The sequence below is a fragment of the Euleptes europaea genome, chromosome 3, assembly GCF_029931775.1.
Source record: "Euleptes europaea isolate rEulEur1 chromosome 3, rEulEur1.hap1, whole genome shotgun sequence".
NCBI lineage: Eukaryota > Metazoa > Chordata > Lepidosauria > Squamata > Sphaerodactylidae > Euleptes > Euleptes europaea.
The window spans coordinates 83757358-83774377 of NC_079314.1; the positions used below are offsets into that span (position 1 = coordinate 83757358).

Genomic DNA, 17020 nt, shown 5'->3' on the forward strand with positions numbered 1-17020 from the left:
ATTCCTGGAAATTTGAGGGGTGGAGCCTGGGGAGGATGGGATATGAGGAGGGGAGGGACATAAGAAGGGTATAATACCATAGACTCCACCCTCCAAAGCAGCCGTTTCCTCCAGGGGAACTAGCATTGCCAACCTCCAGGTGAGGACTGGAGATCACCCGGAATTACAGTTGCTGTCCAGATGGCAGAGATCAGTTCCCCTGGAGAAAATGGCTGGTTTGAAGGGTGGAATCTATGGAATTATACCCTGCTGATGTTGCTTTCCTCCCCAAACCTCACCCTTCCAGGGCTGCACCCCCAAATCTCCAGGAATTTCCCACCCTGGATCTAGTGACCCTAAGGGAGACTGATCGCTGTAGTTGGGAGATCTGTTGTGATTCCAGGAGAGCTACTGCCACCACTGATGCTGTGGGCGGGGAAGCAGGTGGGTGGCTGGGAGGGTGACAGGAGGCAGAAAGAGAGGGTGATGGGGTGGAGGGCAGAATGAGAGGGAAAGAATGATGGGGTGGGGGCAGAAAGAGAGGAAGTGTAAAAAAAGGTGCGGTATAAATGAAGTAAATAAATAATAAATATAGGTGAAGGTGGAGGGTAGATAAAAGGTAGGTTGCTGGGTGGGTGTGAAGAAGAGAAAGAAGCAGGTAAAGTTGAGGATCTGAGAGTTGCTTGGAGGAGTTAAAGAAAAAAGAATGCAGGGAGGAATACAGGGTCAAATGAAGTACTCCCCCCAAGTCCTTGGAGGTTTCCCCAGTGTAAATGGCCCCAGCTCAGCTGGCAGTACACAAATGGGCCACAGTTTTCCTGAGAAGAAGCTGCCGGAGGGAAAAGTGAAGATAAAGATAGGCTGGCTGGTAAGTGGAAAGAAGGGGCTTTGGCTCAGTGGTAGAACATCTGCTTGGCTGGCAGAAGGTCCCAGATTCAATCCCCAGCATCTCCAGTTAAAGGGACTAGACAAGTAGGTGATGCGAAAGACCTCTGTCTGAGACCCTGGAGAGTTGCTGCCAGTCAGAGTACACAATACTGACTTTGATGGACCAAGGGTCTGATTCAGTATAAAACAGCTTCATGTATTCATGTGTGTTCATGTGAGGGAGGAAGAGAGGACATAGTGGGAAAAGGAAAAATGAGATGCCCCCAGCAAGTTCTTGCGGGTCCTCCACTTGTAAATTCTAATTTCCATGGTTATTAATAGTGTTGGATGTGGTTGTGCAAGAGTGGTGGCTTGGCTGTGCATGTACAAAAATAATAATTCCATGGCAGTTGTATTGATCAGATATATTGAGATTGGAAACTGCTAGGCAGGAAGATGGGACAGGTGGATACTGGCAGGATGTAAATTTTGATTTGTATCTTAAGAGTATTCTGCACATTGCTACCAGTTTGTCTATTGGCAATCAGCAGAGAGGGATGGTATTGTGATTCTTACCTTTCTCAAATAGGCATTGAGATGTATATTTATGTAATACTGCATGAATGGAAAATACTGTAGGTTTAATAAAGTTTTATGTATTAATAAAAATAGGTAATAATTGTCATGAGAAATACATGCAGTTATCAGGTCTACTCCTAATCTTGGAAATAAGTTTCACTGCATTCAATAGGGCAACTCAAAAGTAATGTGCTTTCATAGTAATGTGTTTTCATAGTGATACCATTCAATAGAGAAGTTTCAGGTGGGTAGCTGTGTTGGTCTGCAGTAGAAGAACAAGATTCAGTTCCAGTAACACCTTAAAAGCCCAATACCAATATTTCCATGGTATAAGCGTTTGACAGTGGAAGCTCCCTTCATCAGATATGTTGTTCTGGTGAGGCGCCACTATACTTGAATCTTGCTGTTCAGTGGAGATCTCTCTGATTGCTACCCTTCAAATCAATATTTTTATTTATGCATCAGGTTATTGCTCATCGTGGTGGTCATTGGACATTGCTTCAGAATGCCTGCCGAAGCCTTTGGAACTATACTCAGGAAGTACAGTCAATCACTAAAAATATACAGTCTTTAAACGAACCGTTTCCTATTACTAGGGATGTTTTACTTAACACAATCTGGCTACCATACTTCATGGCATCAGATTCACTGCTTGATATGATAGTTGATCTCCAGTCCAGTAATTCTGTTAAGGTAAATATATGTTAATTAACATTATCCTTCTATTATTACATCATTTTCCAGTTTAAAACCAGCTAAATAGCTATCATCAACATACATTCCTTCTTTTTTCTTGCTCTTATTACCTTTAAACAATTGCCCACAATCCTGTAGCCTTATTTGTAGCATTGCAAGTTAGCTTTAAAAACCACAAGTATTAAAAGGAGACAGTCATTCACCATCTTTATTGCACGTTCCATTTCCATTTTCTAATATGCTATAACATTTATTTTTACTAAAATGAATGATTGATATACACAATGGCGTTTTATGCATGGGTTGTTTCCGTCACTGTCAAGCCCCAAGTATACATGTATTTTCCGACCTTGAGAAGTCGCCTTGCTCTCCCCTTGCGTTTTCCTCATGTTTTGTGGATGCTGTTTTCCCCCAAGTTTAATGTCTGCCTCAATCCCAAATTGAAAGCTAGTCCTGTACATACTTGTTAATTCAGGGTTTTCTCTTCAGGCCCATTCTCACTTCTCCCTCCCAATTGTCTTTCCACCTCATACACCCCCCCCCTCCAAGCTGGAATACTATGAGGCTGTTTATTGGTCAGTTTCACAGCTAGTGTTGGTCAATTTCAGATCTCAGCCTCATCGAGAACACTGAAATAACCACAAACAACCTATGCTGCTGCTTATTTGGTCAGTTTCACAGCAAGTTTTGGTCAGTTTCAGACCCCTCTGCAGAGTGATTTGAGAATTCGATTGCAAATACCCTGCATCCAGAAAGCAGCATATCCAGTGGAAATAACCCGTGCATAAAAGGCCAACATTGGAGTTAAACCTTGAAAGCTTTGTGTACTTATGAATGAAGGTGTGAGCATACAGCATGTGTTTGCTTGGTGTACTGAGTGGGGAATCTAACATATTCTCCCAAATTAGATGTGTTATTGTCTAGGAAGACTATCACACATGGTAATATAGTGATTCTCATTTATACCCACTTTTCACCCCAATGGGGACCCAACATTGTCCCCTTCTCCATTTTATCCTCACAACAATCCTGTAAAATAGGTTAGGCTGAGAGTGGCCCAAGGTCACCCAGCAAGCTTCTATAGCCTTGCAGATCCTAATCTGACACTCTGACATCTGAAATGGGGACTCTGCCATCCCCCTGACCCCGTTTGTAATCCCTGTTATATAATGCTTTCTGTTCCCTCATGTAGATTATTGAAACTGAAGGAGATTTCTGTGTCCCAAGTTGCGTAGGAGGCATTGCTGCTGATGACGGTGGTTTTAATTTTTATTTTGAAAACCCATTTGACGATGTGAATGTTGTTGACTTGAAAGGAGTACATGACTTGATCCTGCAAACGTTAGAAATTCTGTTTCATTTGAAGAAATGGGAATCCCTAGCATACTTAGCCCTACAGTTTAACACTCTTACACAGTAAGTAACATAAGTAGCCTTTCAGAAAAGGAAGGGATGGATTATTTGGAATATTTCTAATGTAATATTTATCTGGCCCTTTCTAGTGAGAGATATACAGAGCTAGTGACTCCTCTGCTGGTGTTTGCTCAGAGACAACTGCAGGAAAGAATACAACTTCTTAATGACCCTAAAAGCCCACAAGTTGATTTCAAGCCAGTTTTCCTTGTCAGTGATACTGGAAACAAGGTGAGAATGTTTTTACATACTTTCATTAAATACATGCAAGACATTGATAATATGTTCTGTTGGAACTATGTTGCCAAAAAATGTTCTCGATGTCAACTGGCTGCGCTTATTTTTCTGTTAATGTGAATTTGTAAATCCTATCTTAAAGAACACCAGTAACTGATGATGAACCTTGGTTTTACTTATTTATTTTCACATCTAAAGTATTTTGCAGTCCCAGCTGGGGATTCACAGTGTTTTCAGAAGCTGAATTTTATGTATCTAAATAGTGACTTAAGGGCCTAGTGGTAGGTACCCAAGTTTGAAAATATTAATAGATTTGACTATATGAGAAATATTCTCTTAGGTGCTCTGCAGACATTTCATTGGGAGCAAGCTGCGTGTTGTTGGAAATCATCATGCAAGATCTCGGGACCACCATTTTCACAGAGCAGGTCAGAACACGGTTCTGATATAAGCCCTGTTGGTATCTAAAATGTTTGCTTTTCAAGTCCTTTTAAACTACTAAAATGATATTTTTGTGTGTATAGCAACAGAGTATGTGTCAGTCACATACAGGCCATATTAACCACAGACACTCCAGCATTTTAAGTTACATTGTGATAATGTTATTAAACCTTTCTTCAAGTGTTTGTGATAAGTGAAGCACACTGTTATTTATTTGAAACACTTGTGTTAGGGTGTCCCGGCATTGGCTCTCCATAGAACAAAGTCAGTAACTTTAGATGTCATATTGTTATAATTATAAAGATGGAGTAATTTTTAATTTTCCAGAGTAGATTTATGAATACCTTAATACTTCATGTAAAGTCAGTGGATGTGAAGCATAAGAGTTTTGCTTATGCAAGGTATGCAATAGTCATTTTAACAACTGTCCTAAGTATATTAAAAAGGTAAAGATCCCCTGTGCAAGCACTGGGTCATTCCTGACCCATGGGGTGACATCACATCTTGACATTTCCAAGGCAGACTTTGTTTACAGGGTGGTTTGCCAGTGCCTTCCCCAAGTATATACCAAATAGCAAATTATGGTTGACTATTACTAGTTGTCTGTGTTACCAGATATAAATCTAAATTGTTGACATACTGAATATTTTAATCTTACAGTTAAGAAATTATCTAAGCATAGTTATTTTTACAATGAAATTGGATTATCTGTAGCTACTTTTAAATCTCTTTATTACATCACTTTAGATGACAGTCTAGCAAGATCACTGGTTTCTGTTCCTCTGGATGTGACAGATTCGCTGAAATGTTTCCGAGAGAGTCTAGAAAAATCCAAACACCACAGCAGAGCCCTTAAATACAGCAGGAAATTGCTTTCATTATTTCTTGCTGATACACAAGGTAAACTATGTTTCTTAGTTAACAATCAGGTATTGAAGCTGGTCGGGCTGTTGAAGTGACTAGGCTCTTAGAAAGGACCACTTCCTGAGAAGTGATATGTCATCTTATTCAGCCAGTCACCAAAGCAGGACTCAACGACTTTACTTACTTTGTTAAAAGCAAGTCTTTTTATTGATATACTTCCAGTAAAAATGTGTAAATGCAAATTACAAAGTCTTTACACTCTGTTACAATGTATGCAGTGACAATGTTTTCTGTTTTCTGTTACAATGTATGCAGTAAAAGCAAACAAGTATTACATACTATTCAGTTTTAAAATCCTGAATATTTGTTATCTAGAAGGTTTTAACCCTGCAGTAACCTTGCAGTAGGCACATGCTAAATTACATCATTTAGTGTACTAAGTTACTCCTCATAAGACCATATTTGGACATCCACATCCTCTTAGTCATTTTTAACTAACTATAAGTTTTTAAGCTTTGTAATCACTCTATATACTCAGCTTTAACATCATTCTCATCTCCAGCACAAGACGCATGTGTTACATTAATTTGTGAATCAATAGTATAATGTTTACACACTTAAATCACAAAACACAATTATATGCTTATTTTGCATTACATAGCCTTGTGGTTTGTAGGGAGAAAATATGCAATGCCCTTGGTAGGGCAATAAGACATTCAATGTCCTTGATAAGGCAATAAGACATTTAATGTCCTTCAAGAGGGCAGTAAGACATAACTGATAAGACATGAAGAATCTTTTGTGCTCCTACATTAAAAAAGGTAGTTGAGCACTTTACTTAAAGATTACCTTGAAAGGCTACTTTGAAAAGGTAAAAGCTCTGCACTGAGAACCTTGAAAAAGGAAAAGGAATTTCTTCACTGAAAGTGTAAAGAAATATTTCTCCTAACAGATGGCATGAGCATTTCACACACATAAGCTCAATGAAACCAGAAGCTTTTATTCCTTCTGTTTAAACCTTCAGTTATATAACTATTCAGTCTTTTATGTGTAGCTTTTTAGTTTTATAATGAATAATTCTGCCAATGTACAACAGAATGCTATGGTTTATGTGCTGTAACATGTCAGAGACTGCGACAGTATGCGTGTGTTAAGTACTGTCAAGTTGCTTCTGACTCATGACGACCCTATGAATCAGTGTCCTCCAAAATGCCCTATCTTTGACAGCCTTGCTCAGATCTTGCAAATTGAGGGCTGTGGCTTCCTTTATTGAGTCAATCCATCTCTTGTTGGGTCTTCCTCTTTTCCTGCTGCCATTATGAATCTACTTCAAACATTGGCAAATTTCATTTATTTGTTTTGATGTTTCTACCCCACTTTTCTTCCCAGTGTGGACCTAAAGGGGTTTACAACATTGTTCTTCCCTCCTCCATTTCATCCCTTTTTAGTAGCCTGTGACAGTCCTGTGACATCAGTTAGGCTGAGCGTGTCCTGTGACAACAGTCGTGTGACAACAGTCCTGTGACATCGGTTAGGCTGAGCGTGTGAGACTGGCCCAGAGTCACCCAGTGGACTTCCACCCCATGAACAGCCATCTCCAGTGGAGATTTGAACCCAGATCTCAGATCCTAGTCTGACACTCTAACCACTACACCACACTGGAAAATAGTAAAGATAATGAGTAATCTAGATACTCCTTTGATATAAAGGAACATCTCAATTTAGTGTTTTTACATGCTAATTTATTCTGCTCAGGTAATTTATGTTAATTTTAAAGGCAAAGTGTTCACAGATTAAAAAGGGCAAGAGTCCAGTAGCACCTTAAAGACTAACAAAAATATTTTCTGGTAGGGTATGAGCTTTCGTGAGCCACAGCTCACTTCTTCAGATACAGCTAGAATGTGAATCCATCGGTCTTTAAGTAGAGGAACAGTATGTAAATGTGAATAGCAGGCTTGATGGGATTAGGTGTGATATGCAGAAGAGTCTGTGATGTCCAGGGGAGAGATGGGTGTGGAGAAATCAGCATTGGTAATGGGCCATGAATGCAAGATTGTTAGGCAAATGTTAGGCAAATGTTTGAAATTCAAATTTCTGAACATATTTACAATAAGGAAACAAGGGAAATTAAATTCTTTTTCATGGTTTGTTTTAAAGAATGAGTGGGGGGTGGGGGAAATATCAGTAGAGATAATTTTGCAACATTCATGGGCACCAAATCTGTAAGAACCAGTGAAAACTTAATATATTGCTGACCTTTAAATAGATTTTAGAAATAGGGATCGGGTTTCAGGGTTACACATTTTCATTCTTTCTTGAACTCCTCTCCTCCATTTAGTCTAGTTTGATATTATGTCTGACCAACATTAAACCTGCTTAATGTTACTGCAAAATATGTAGGCTTCTGACTTTGAAAACAAGGAAAACAAGGAAGGTGGTTTGGGGATTTCTAAAGGTAGGTTCAGAACACCCTGGGTAGGACTTCCTGCTGGGGCAGCTGGGCTGAGCGCCATGTTTCCTGGACTCTCCAGGAAAAATCCCAGAAATGTTCAAATTGGGGTGCTAAACAGCACCTCAACCCGGTCCTAAACAGTGGACTTGGGAAGCAGGAATTCCCTGCAGCCACTTATGCTGTTTGACCTCCAGAACTCTCCGAGGGAGGCTTTCAAGCCCCTCGGAAGTTTTGATGCCGGTCCCGAGGGCAAGAGGGAAAGTCATCGCCGGAACATTTCATGGGTAATCAAGGTTCAGTCCTCCCCCTTCAATCACCATCTAAGAAAATTATCATCACCGTAACCTTATCATCCAACATCTGAGTAAGTTGCAAGAATTCTTTTGTCTTTACCTTGAAATTGAAGCTCTGGAAGATCGTAATAATCATCAATGCAATCTGCATCTCTCTGTCCAGAATATAAGTGACTTTGTTTGTTTAAAAAGAGTATAGTTGAATGGCAGGAGCCTTATCTACTCGATCTCCACTTTGGCATAACAAACGGGACGGTTGACAGACACTCTAGCTACCAATTAGAAGCCGAGGTGTTAAAAGGAGTGGGAGCGAATGGGCTAAATTTCTCTGGAGATGACGTCTTTCCGATTCATCATAGAAAACCATCGAGATTGAAAGGGAAAGATCATACAGGAAATTAAATCGCAGGGCTTGAAGTGCGCCTTTATTGTGCAACATGCAACATATTCCTACTACTGGAAAACAAGACGGCCGAAGGTTCGCGATTTAAATAATGCCCAGCCCACCCCCTTATTTTACAATCGAGCAGAGTGTCAATAAAACTTGATGGCCCTTTACAACAGCACTAATTGTTTTACAGCGGAGAGAAGAATTTGCAGCCATTTAATTCCAGGACCTGTATAATTGATGAATAGAACCACTACAAGGTTTTGGACCCTGCCAACATATTTAAAACAGCATTTCTTGGTATTGGTGAATTGTCAGAACTATTTTCAGAAATAAACATGGGAAAGGCCGACGAGAAAATACAGGAAATGTTAACAAAACACATGGATGCCTTTACTAAACAATATGAGCAACAATCTCAATGTCTGGCTCAGTTAACCAACATATTGACTAGTCTAACTCAAACTACCAACCAGACTAGTCAGAAATTGGACATTTTGGCAAGCGAAATTACAAATATGAAATCTCAAATATCTACAATGAAAACTGATATGGGAAAAATGGATACTTCAATTAAAAAGGCAATTGAAGAACAGAAAGATATTAAAAATAAACAGATACTTCAAGGTAATCAAATTCAAGCTATACATTTCCAACAACAAAATGTTATGGACCTACTGGCTATTATGGAGTTAAAATTAAGACAATCGAACATACGTCTTCGCAATTTTCAAGAAGCAATGGGATGTACCAGAATAACTATCATAAAATCATTGGCTGACCTGATTCATATAAGTGAACAAGATCTGGATTATGCAATAAACAAAGTATATAGAATTCCTTTACCCACCAGTTTGGAGAAGACAAAGGCAAGAGATATTATGATTTCCTTTTATGATATAAGGATGAAAGATTATATTATGCAAACCCTCTATGATAATCCTTTGTCAGTGAATGGAAATCCTCTTATCATTCTTAAGGATATCCCACGACACTTGATGATGAAGAGAAATATGTACAAAGAATTTACTGGGACATTGAAGAAGAATGGAATAAGATTCTCCTGGATCTTCCCACAGGGACTCACTTTTACCTACAAAGAGGTCAGATTTACTATCTCTTCACAGGAGGAGGTAAAAAACTTTTTGAAGAATTATGAAAAAGATCTAGCTGGCCTTAACCAGGAGCCACAACATCAACAAGAAGAGGAGAAAAAGGAGTTGGCCTCGACATCTGGACAAAGAAGACAGGACATCAAAAATAACAGAAGTGTTGGAAAAACAAAAATTCACAGCAAGAACAAAACTAAAAGGAAACATGCAGTTTATGGGTGATAGAGAGAAACAGAGGGCTAAACAGGGATTTAAATGATGACTAGGGAATTTTGTATTTACTGATCTAATCCTTTTACCTTAAGAACGGTTTTGAAATAAAATCTGTTACTATATATGAAATCAATAATAAACACGTACTAATTGTAAATGAATAATTTAGAATTAACTTAGTAATCAAGCTTGATATATTTTTCTGGATTAGAACTTGTTTGCAAAAGAATAGATAAATTTATAGCAAGATGGAGGAAGGTGAGGGGAAGTCTCTTATTTGAATATCTTTTCATTAATAGATGAATATGCTTTTCGATGACGCTGTTAAAGTTTTTTATTGTATGATTTATGAAATGAATGTGTTGTTGAAAAGTACCAGACAGTAAAATATTTTAAAAATAATAAAAATTTTATGGATAAAAAAAAAGAACACCCTGGGTAGATGTACGGCTACTAAAAAGGCAGTTTGGGAGGATTTGCACACAACTGGGAGGGGATAAGGAAGGAATTTCTTGATCACATGGCTGTCTTCTAACCTCTTAAATTTATCTAAGAAGCAGTGTTACATTAAATTATCGTGACCTCTTTTACCTCTGAAGTTAATTCAAAATTCTAAACACCCTTTAGGCTGGCTGGAAGGTTTAGTGCATTTTTGGAACTACAGAGAAGCACTCTCAGAATTAAACTTCTCCCTTACTGAGAAGATTCAAACTTTCTTGGTTAGAGTATTTTCATTAAATTAATTTTTTTTGCATCTAGAACATTTTGGAAGATTAAACACAGCATCAAAAAAACAGACGAGTTTACCTGGGAAAGTTGGATTTATTATGGGGGATGAGATGACGTTTCAACAGGAACCACCAGACCTGTCTGAAGAAAGTTTTACTTTCCTCAGTATGCTTCAAAGCAAGTCAATTCCCTGGTCAAAACTGTCAGTAGTAATCTCTTCATATGAGTATACACTCGGTAAGATTTGTTTGCTTTCAGGGATGTATACATACAAGTATTGGACACCAAGCCTCTCTTTGTGGAGTTCTACTTCAGTCCTTCCTCTTGGTAGGTTGCAATCTATTCAGTGGGTATGCACTCTACCCACATGTTCTAATTCTATGCTAAATATGATTATTTCTGTTATCAAAGAAACATAATTTCAGGTCTAATAGAAGTTTAGTTAATCTATTTCGACATGACAATATTCTTTTGTTTCTTATAATCCTCTTTCTCTTATTAGCCCATTGACTAAATTAATAGGTCTGTGGATTTTAAAGATGTCATATGCATATGACTGCCCTTTATCCCCCCCCTTTTGCCATTGTAACAGCTGATTTATGGTGACCCATAGGTCTTCAAGGCAAGAGATGTTAGAGGTGGTTTGCTATTGCCTGCCTCCGCATCATGATCCTGGTATTCCTTGGAGGTCTCCCATCCAAATACCTGTCAGAGCTGACCCTGCTTAGCGTCTGAGGTCTGATGAGATCAAGCTAGCCTAGGTCATTCTCTGTATCAAATTACATGTACATCCTAAACTGTAATCTTCATTAAAAAAAAATTTTTTTTGCCATCAAGCCACATCTGACTTATGGTGAGCCCTGGTGGGGTTTTCAAGGCAGGAGATGTTCAGAGGTGGTTTGCCATTGCCTGCCTCCACGTCAGAAGAACCCTGGTATTTCTTTGAAGGTGTCCCATCCAGATACTTACCAGTGTTGACCCTGATTAGCTTCAGAAATCTGATGAGATCATGCTAGTCTGGGCTATCCAGGTCAGGGCAATCTTCAAATACTCTTACAGTAATAGGAAGTGATGGACCAGCTTTAGGTCTGTTTACGTAAAATTCAAAATGCTAACACGTGCAGCAATATTTCAGATAATATTTTACTATTTCCTGAATTCCCCGGTATTTATATATATTCATTCAAGTCTGAATATGTTCTCATTTTTAATATTTTCCCTTCAAATTGGTAAAAAACAGAAGCTCTTCAAAGAAATGACCAGAAAAGCCTCAGAGTGCAGGCGCTTCATGAACTTGGAAGTCTTCATTTTTTGACAGGAAACAAAAGGTATATTCTGTCAGTAGTGCAACAGGTACAAAATGATGCTCTTCTTAAATTATTGTGAGTGTGTAATTACCCTTACTTCTTTAACAAGCCAGAAAGAGCTGTGGCAGGCTGAGAATTGGGACAAAAGAAGCATGGATGGAAAAAAACCATTTCACTTTTCCTCTGTTACCTGAAAAACGACTTTCCTGGCTCCTAGAAGGACCCCAGCCCCTGTGTAAACTGTATAACTGCTTCCAAAAAGAATAAAAATGTACAACCAAGTTCAGCCTTTTCACCTTAACCAGTTCATTCAGTGACCAACAGGAAGGGACATTTAACCATCCCAGATAGTCTTGTTTTAGGTCTGTGTCTCTTCCTCCTGTATGTTAATGTTACAGTTTTAGCAACATTTTCTGGGCCCCATTACATCTGCACTTGAGAATTCAATGCAAAACGAAACTGCCTTTATTTTTCATTTTCTAAAATGCCAGCAATATAATGGATATTTTAATGCATTGCAGAGCTGCTTTCAAATGCTGGTGCCAAGGCCTCGATGGAGCCCTCAACATAGTCGACGCACTGTATCACTGGCATGAGCTAGCTGGCTTGTCAGAGAATGCCATTGGCAACTTGGCAAATAGATCTCAAGGTTTCTGTGAGAAATTCATTGTTCGGGCTGGAATTTGGGGGTGCATACAAGGAGCTGTGTTAGCTGCTAAAATTGCTCAGTGAGTATTTAATTAATATATAACTCAGTTTTCTCAGTCAGTGATCCTAGAGGTCTTTGCAAAATTCACATAACATGCATGCATATATCATTAGTGAAGGATGGAGGCCAGCCAAGAGATACAAGATTATACAATAATATATCTTCTTCTTGTACTCAGAACATCCCAGGTTCAATCCTTGGCATCTCTGATTAAAAGGATTAAATTATGGTGACGTGAAGCACCTCTGTCTAAGCCCCTGGAGAGTTGCTTCTGATCAGAGTAAATAATACTGAACCTTGATAGATGACTGGTCTGACTCAGAATGAGGCAGCTTCATGTGTATTCATGAGATTCCCACGTGTGCAGTCTTTTTCCCACATGAAGATTGCCCACATTAGATTAGCATGTCAGTATACCATTTGATATTTATCCAACAGAAATTAAAGTGTCACACTTTCTTCCAAGTTTTTGTTCATTAATTTAAATCTGAGCTCATTATCATAACTGTAAACACTTGTGGTAGTTCTACAGCAAACGTTAAAATCATGACTACCAGTAATACTATAGTGCTATGATAAACATTAAAATCATGACCACCAGTGTAATCTTAAGCAAAGTTACACCCTTCTGAGCCCATTGAATTCAAAATACAGGTTGAATATCCCTTAACTTGACATCCAAAAACTGGAATGACCCCAAAACTGGAAGTTTTGAGCTGACATGCAGGCAATACTCAGATCCTCAGCAGCACGCCAAGCCTCTCTCACCTTTGCTTTCTGATGGTTCAGTGTACACAAAATTATTAAAAATAATTACAATCGGGCTATGTGTATAAAGTGTATATAAAACATAAATGAATTTCGTGTTTAGACTTGGGTCCCATCCCCAAGATATCTCATTATGTATATGCAAATATTCCAAAATATTCCAAAATATGGAAAGATCCAAAATACTGAACACTTCTGGTCCCAAGCATTCCAGATTATGGATACTCAGCCTGTATTGAGAAGGGTGTAACTCTGCTTAGGGCTGTACTGGAATTTGCTACTTGAAACAAAGTGCTGGATGGAGAAGCAAAGGGATGCTCCTGTTCCTGCCATTATATATAAAGGTGTGCCAATGATGACAACTGATCCCTTTTTCAGCTATGTTGACGTCGTCTGGACTAGTAAGGATTAAACTGGAAAGAAAGCAAAGGAGAAAACCAGGGGAATACTGTGTAAAACTTCTTGGCAAGCAAAAACACATCTAATGTTTCCTGTTGACCTAGAAACAATAGTTGTCTAACAGCCATATACCTGATTTCTCCCGTTCATTTTCCTGTCTTCTGTTCAGTTCCACATGGGACTACGCTGCTGCAGGCCAGCCATGGAGATTAGATTTTTAAGGCTTCTAGAAGATTTAGAGCACATTCCGAGAGGGGGGGGGAAACGACTTAGGAGCCGATATGACCCCGTGCTGGCGTTAAGTGCCTGTTTGTGATAATGGGCACTTACGCCGGCACAGGTGGAATTTCCGCTGGTGCCTGGGCGTGGTGGAGCTACACTGCCTCCCCACCAGCGCAGCCTTCTGCTGGTGTCCACCTGGTGCAAGTCCCCGTGCTGGCGTTCTGGGAGGCGTTCCCGGGGTTGTTCTGGGGGCAGAGCTGCTGTTAGGCAGCTTTCTAACCCCTTTCAGGCCAGGAACTCCCCCTTTGCCCTTACTGCAAGTTACGCCACCTTTTTAGGTGGCATAGTTCTGTGAAACGCTATGGAGCGGTTCCACAGGGCTCGCAAGTAAGGGTAGCATTCTGACTTTGGCGGAGGAGCTGGATTCTGCTGTGGAGGCGGCACAGCTGCCTAACCACCCCTCCCCCCAGGAATGGGCTGTTAATGTTCAGGAACACTCCCTTTCCCCTCAAGCCAGAGTCAGGGCCCTTCCCACGTAAATGGTCATGTGATAGAGGCGGGGAGAGCTCTCCTCCCTCAGATCTCTGCAACTGTGAAGAGAGGACATATTCAACAGCTTTTCTTCATCACAGAGGTATTCTGTGGCAAGAGGACGAATTATGGCCTTATTTAAGAAATGCCAGCAATGTGGCCCAAAAATAGCTCAAAACTATGAGGACTCTGAATGTTTAATCTGCCTAGGAAAAGAGCACAATACCACACCTTTCCAAGCATGTATGTTATTCACATCTAAAGCCAGACATGAGAGGGTATCCTGGTTAAAAGCGGCCATATGGGAGAAACAATAAAAAAGCCACCTGAGAGACAATAAAAAGCCACAAAAAAGGGCTTGCACACCTTCAGTGGCGTCTATCTCAGCTTCTCTCTTGAAGCCCCTCGCTGATATGACCCCAGTGGCCCAGAGGACTGGTTCAGAACTTCCCACCAAAAAGGTGAAATGTGTTATCCTGGGGTTGCCTCTGTTGGAATATCTGGCATGATGATGGGTGAAAGGGAAGAGAGAGGAAAAGGAAGTTTCCCTGACAATACATCCTCTAAACATCAAAGGGGCAGGAAATAGGGCAAGGTGTAACTAGAGATGACCTTCCCCTGTCCTGTCTATCTGTCTGACTCTGGTCAGTTCCCCCTCTCAATGTGCAGGCAAGTGACACCGTCCTAGAAAGGGCAGATTTTCCAACAGCCTCAACCCCCAAAATAGCCTCATGGATGGCAGTCACCCTCCCCTTACTGCCACCTGCGATCTCCCCTTGATGCCATACTCCATCTGCAGCTCGGCATTGAAGCACACCATCACCTTGACATCGATGCTCCATCTCACCTCAACACCAAAGTCTGATACTACCTTGGCGCCAAACCCCTCCACCACCTTGATGCCGTAGCCCAACACCTCGATGTCAAAACCCCTCTCCAGATAATGGAGGGGACCTGGATGTTCAACCGCAAATACTGTCATCTTCACTGGATGTTGCTGATTCCCAGTTGTTGGATTATGATGTAGTGGAAGTCCCCTCACCAGTTTCTGCACCCCTGGACCGCTGAAGTGTTAGGACACCATGCTGTGCCCCCAATGGTACCCACAAGGACCATGGTGATTTTACACAAATGTTCATGCCACCATGGGGTTATTGGGAACCATCTCCGAGCTTCCCAGCATGGTAAGTGCTGACCTGTGCTTCATATTCTGGATCTGATAAGCAGCCTCCAACTTCAACGAAGCATGATATCATACCCCCCCCCCCCGATTGCTCACCTTTGGAACCGAAGGAGGGCTGTGAGCCAGAATCAGAAGGCAAATCTGAGTGCACTTCAGTGCCCAAACCTGATCATGCTATTGGGGACCCTCCACAAGTTTTGTCAATTGAGGATATGAAATATACTTAGAGGAGCTAATTAGAATGGCAAAAGTCCTTGAACTGGACTATACCCCATCGAATCCAAAATCATTGGATCTGATCATGTATGTACTTTATGGTTCAGACTCAGGTTTGGTGGCCTTCCCTGTAGTGAAGGGGATACTAGACATAGACACTAATATATGGGCGAGGACTGCTTCAGGGCATGCATCTACCAAAACAATAAAATCTATATAAAATCAGAGAAGAAGCGTCTGAGTTCTTGTTCTTGCACCCTCTGGCCAACTCACTAGTTATCACAGTTTTACCAGCCAGCCAGAGATTGGGTGTACAGTCTTCCCCCTTGGACAAAGAAGGAAGGAAGTTGAATATGCTAGAGAGGAAGGTCTACAGAAGGGGAAACATGGTGCTCTATCTCGCATAGAGCAACCACAACCAGTGTGCTGTAGTAGCAGACTAATCTGGAGGACCAAGTTTGATTCCCCTCTCCTCCACATAAAGCCTGCTGGGTGACCTTGGGGCAGTCACAGTTCTCTCAGAACTCTCAGCCCCACCTACCTTACAAAGTGCCTTCAGAACTGCACACAATACTCCAGGCGTGGACTGACCAATGCAATGTACAGTGGAAATATGACATCTTGTGATTTGGTTGTTATGCCTCTGTTGATACACCTCAAGATTGCATTAGCCTTTTTTCTTGCTGCATCACACTGGCTGCTCATATTTAACTTACAGTCCACCTGTAACCCAAGATCTTATTCATACACACTGCTATCCAGAAGTGTATCCCCCATCCGGTATGCATGTCCCTCATTTTTGTTACCCAGATGTAGAACTCGGCACTTATCCTTGTTGAATTGCATCTTGTTCACATCCACCCACTTTTCCGGTGTGTTCAGATCTCATTGAGTTCTATCTCTATCTTCTGGGGGTGTTCGCTGCTCCTCCCAATTTGGTGTCATCTGCAAATTTAAGGAGTAGCCCCTCTACTCATCCAGATCATTTATAAAAATATTGAAAAGTACCGGGCCCAGAACCAAGCCCAGTGTCATGGCCCCAGGCTCCATCACGTCCGAGGAAGAATCGGAACAATTAGCAGTCTCTCCAGAGACTGGAGTGGCCGAACCTCTTGAAGCAGCAGATGATGAGAAAGAGCTGATGGAAACAACAAAGCCGACAGAGGGGTTGCAGGTCCCCTCGGAAAAATGTTCTCTGGGAGAAGAAAGATGGAGGAAGATTAGGCAGTTAATGAGCGACCTACTCCGTCAGCACGCCTCCAACCGAGGCGGCGAGAGTTAACAGTTGCAGAAGAGGAGGACAGTGATTAATTGCCACACCCACCTCGTTCTGGAAACCGGCCTGATTTATGGAACAGGAAGACAGATGCGGTTTGTGGAAGCAACTTACAGATCTCTGGTATCAGACACTCCACTTCGGAT

At 40.9% G+C, this 17020-nt stretch overlaps 1 protein-coding gene across 1 annotated transcript in view; it reads left to right on the plus strand.

The window, feature by feature from the left end:
- CFAP54 (cilia and flagella associated protein 54) overlaps positions 1-17020 on the plus strand; it is a 159377-nt gene that overhangs the window by 82054 nt on the left and 60303 nt on the right. Inside the window, exons 40-47 of the mRNA XM_056846527.1 lie at positions 1891-2118; positions 3314-3537; positions 3624-3765; positions 4112-4150; positions 4890-5112; positions 10294-10500; positions 11504-11591; positions 12092-12298. Coding sequence (XP_056702505.1) covers positions 1891-2118; positions 3314-3537; positions 3624-3765; positions 4112-4150; positions 4890-5112; positions 10294-10500; positions 11504-11591; positions 12092-12298 — 1358 coding nt within the window. The remainder of the gene's footprint in view (positions 1-1890; positions 2119-3313; positions 3538-3623; positions 3766-4111; positions 4151-4889; positions 5113-10293; positions 10501-11503; positions 11592-12091; positions 12299-17020) is intronic.